Source organism: Vigna umbellata, chromosome 7 (assembly GCF_029865625.1).
Source record: "Vigna umbellata cultivar VRB3 chromosome 7, Vumbellata_1.0, whole genome shotgun sequence".
NCBI lineage: Eukaryota > Viridiplantae > Streptophyta > Magnoliopsida > Fabales > Fabaceae > Vigna > Vigna umbellata.
This window is the reverse complement of record NC_142171.1, coordinates 17,327,908-17,329,846: the sequence shown is the minus strand read 5'-3', so window position 1 is coordinate 17,329,846 and position 1,939 is coordinate 17,327,908. Positions and strand designations below refer to the sequence as shown.

General features: G+C 38.4%; 1 protein-coding gene across 1 annotated transcript; it reads right to left on the bottom strand.

The window, feature by feature from the left end:
* LOC148195271 (uncharacterized) lies at window positions 1–952 on the bottom strand. Its single transcript, XM_088095145.1, has 3 exons — window positions 655–952; window positions 449–571; window positions 1–363 (listed from the first exon to the last, which is right to left on the bottom strand). Exons 1-3 carry the CDS (start codon window positions 925–927, stop codon window positions 1–3), a joined length of 759 nt encoding a protein of 252 aa, XP_087951271.1. The 5' UTR covers window positions 928–952.
* Window positions 953–1,939: the final 987 nt, after the last annotated feature.

Sequence of the window (1,939 nt, the reverse complement as noted above, 5' to 3'; positions counted from 1 at the left end):
CTAGTAACGCCTTCGTGATCCAACCCTAACATACGTCTTCAAAGGTTGTTCATTTCCGTCAATGTCAGTAGGGGAGACAAAACCAGTGTTCACAGATGGTTCTGTACGAGGCACACTTTGTCCAACGTCATCTTTGTTTTGCCTTCTTGCCTTCTCTTCAGCCAATTGTGCCTCCAAAGTTCCAACCCTCCTTTTAAGTTCTTCAATTAGAAATTCTTGTTCCTCTAAGGCACGCATAAAAGTTTCTCTGCGAATTCTTTTTTGTTTCTTCTTTCCTCTTGGTTTAGCATCCTTTCTTTTAGGTGTTGGTCTGTATTCCTCCTTATCCTTCGTTGAAGGACCACCATAAACATCGTCAACAACCTGAAATTTAACAACACATTACACATTACACAACTTTGGTCAATATATGAAAACATAACAAAACTTTCGATAACAAACAACTTACCAAACCTGTCTCCATACACCGTTTAACGAACTTGTCTCCAACACTTATATTCATCCAATGCAATATTCGTGGAAATTTATCAATAGGACCTTTTGGTGGAACAAAGAGCTCAAAAAACCATACCTAAGACAAATAAATCATCTTAACTTGTAAGAAACTTAATTCAAATAACAATTTAAGTAAGTACATCAAATACTATTAATTACCTGCAGCATGTACACACAACCGTCGACGTAAACGTTTGAAATACCTTTGCCTTTCTTCAAGCCTTTTGAAGCTTTGCACAAACTATGTAACAGATAACGATAAACTACACTACCCCAACAATAACTACCCAAAGCACTTAAGTTGTCAACAAGATTAAACATTACGGGAAACACTTTCCCGCTACGTTTTGGAAATAAAATCTCACTTATCCCTACCAGGAGGTAAAGGCTACAAAAATGAGAACAAGGAATCTTCTTCTTTTGTTTTCGCATTAGAATTTTGTATATTGAATTCAATTCCTTTGCCTATGTATTTCACACATTCACTATTGCCCAGCTCTTCCTTTAAGTTAATGTTTGCACCATCTGTACTCAGTCCCAACCCTAAATATATATCATTTTCATTTATATTCAAAACTTTATTCCCAACTAAAAAACCACTACTACAGTCGTCCCACTTACCCAATAACTCACTCAGTATATTTCTACCTACTTTAACATTGACATTGACATCTAAAAACCAAGCAAATGGAGTTGTCGCAATCAATGATCGATGCTCCTTTGTTAAGCGTTCGTTCAAAGTACATATATACTTTGTCGAAAAAGAGTGACGAACACTCAACTGCATAAACCAAAATCAAATCATCAAAACAACGAAACCCAATAACCCAAGCACCACAACCCAACGATACGAACCCCAAACATTAACCCAAATCAAATAACCATGCTACGAGATGCCCAAACCGAATAACCAAGCTACGACATGGAATGGAAAACCACTTACCTTAGTCGTCGGACAATCGTCACCGGAACTTGCCATTCCGCACGATAATAGGACACCAAACTGGCCGGAGACAACACGATGCAAATGGAACGAAGCGAGACGAAACGCGACCTTCGACCTATCAACACAACGGACCTTCGTTTGCAATGGAACAGAGAAAGGGAAAGGGGTATTTTAGGATTTTCACTCAAAATAAGGGTTACGGTCATAGGTTTTAAAAAAAAAATATTTTAAACGAACCAATGAGGTGGCGACACGTGGCGTTGTCAAAATAGTGTTAAAAATCCGTTGTTGGAATATCGCGGTCCTTTTACGTAACCAAACCCTCTTCCTTCCCTCTTTCTCTTTTATTTTCCATGCATTTACATAAAACTCTACTTCACCCACCTTTCCCCACAATTATTGTGGCCCCACTCCCAATATCTACCACTTTCACTCTCTTTTCTAATGCTAAAAGCTACACACTTCATTCCATGCACCAACACCATTTACGTAACCACC

Coding starts and splice junctions, on each gene's coding strand:
- LOC148195271 (XM_088095145.1), bottom strand. CDS start 927: ATGCGAAAACAAAAGAAGAAGATTCCTTGTTCTCATTTTTGTAGCCTT. Junction 572..654: donor GTTGTGTGTACATGCTGCAG/GTAATTAATAGT, acceptor TATTTGTCTTAG/GTATGGTTTTTTGAGCTCTT. Junction 364..448: donor GGTGTATGGAGACAGGTTTG/GTAAGTTGTTTG, acceptor GTTAAATTTCAG/GTTGTTGACGATGTTTATGG.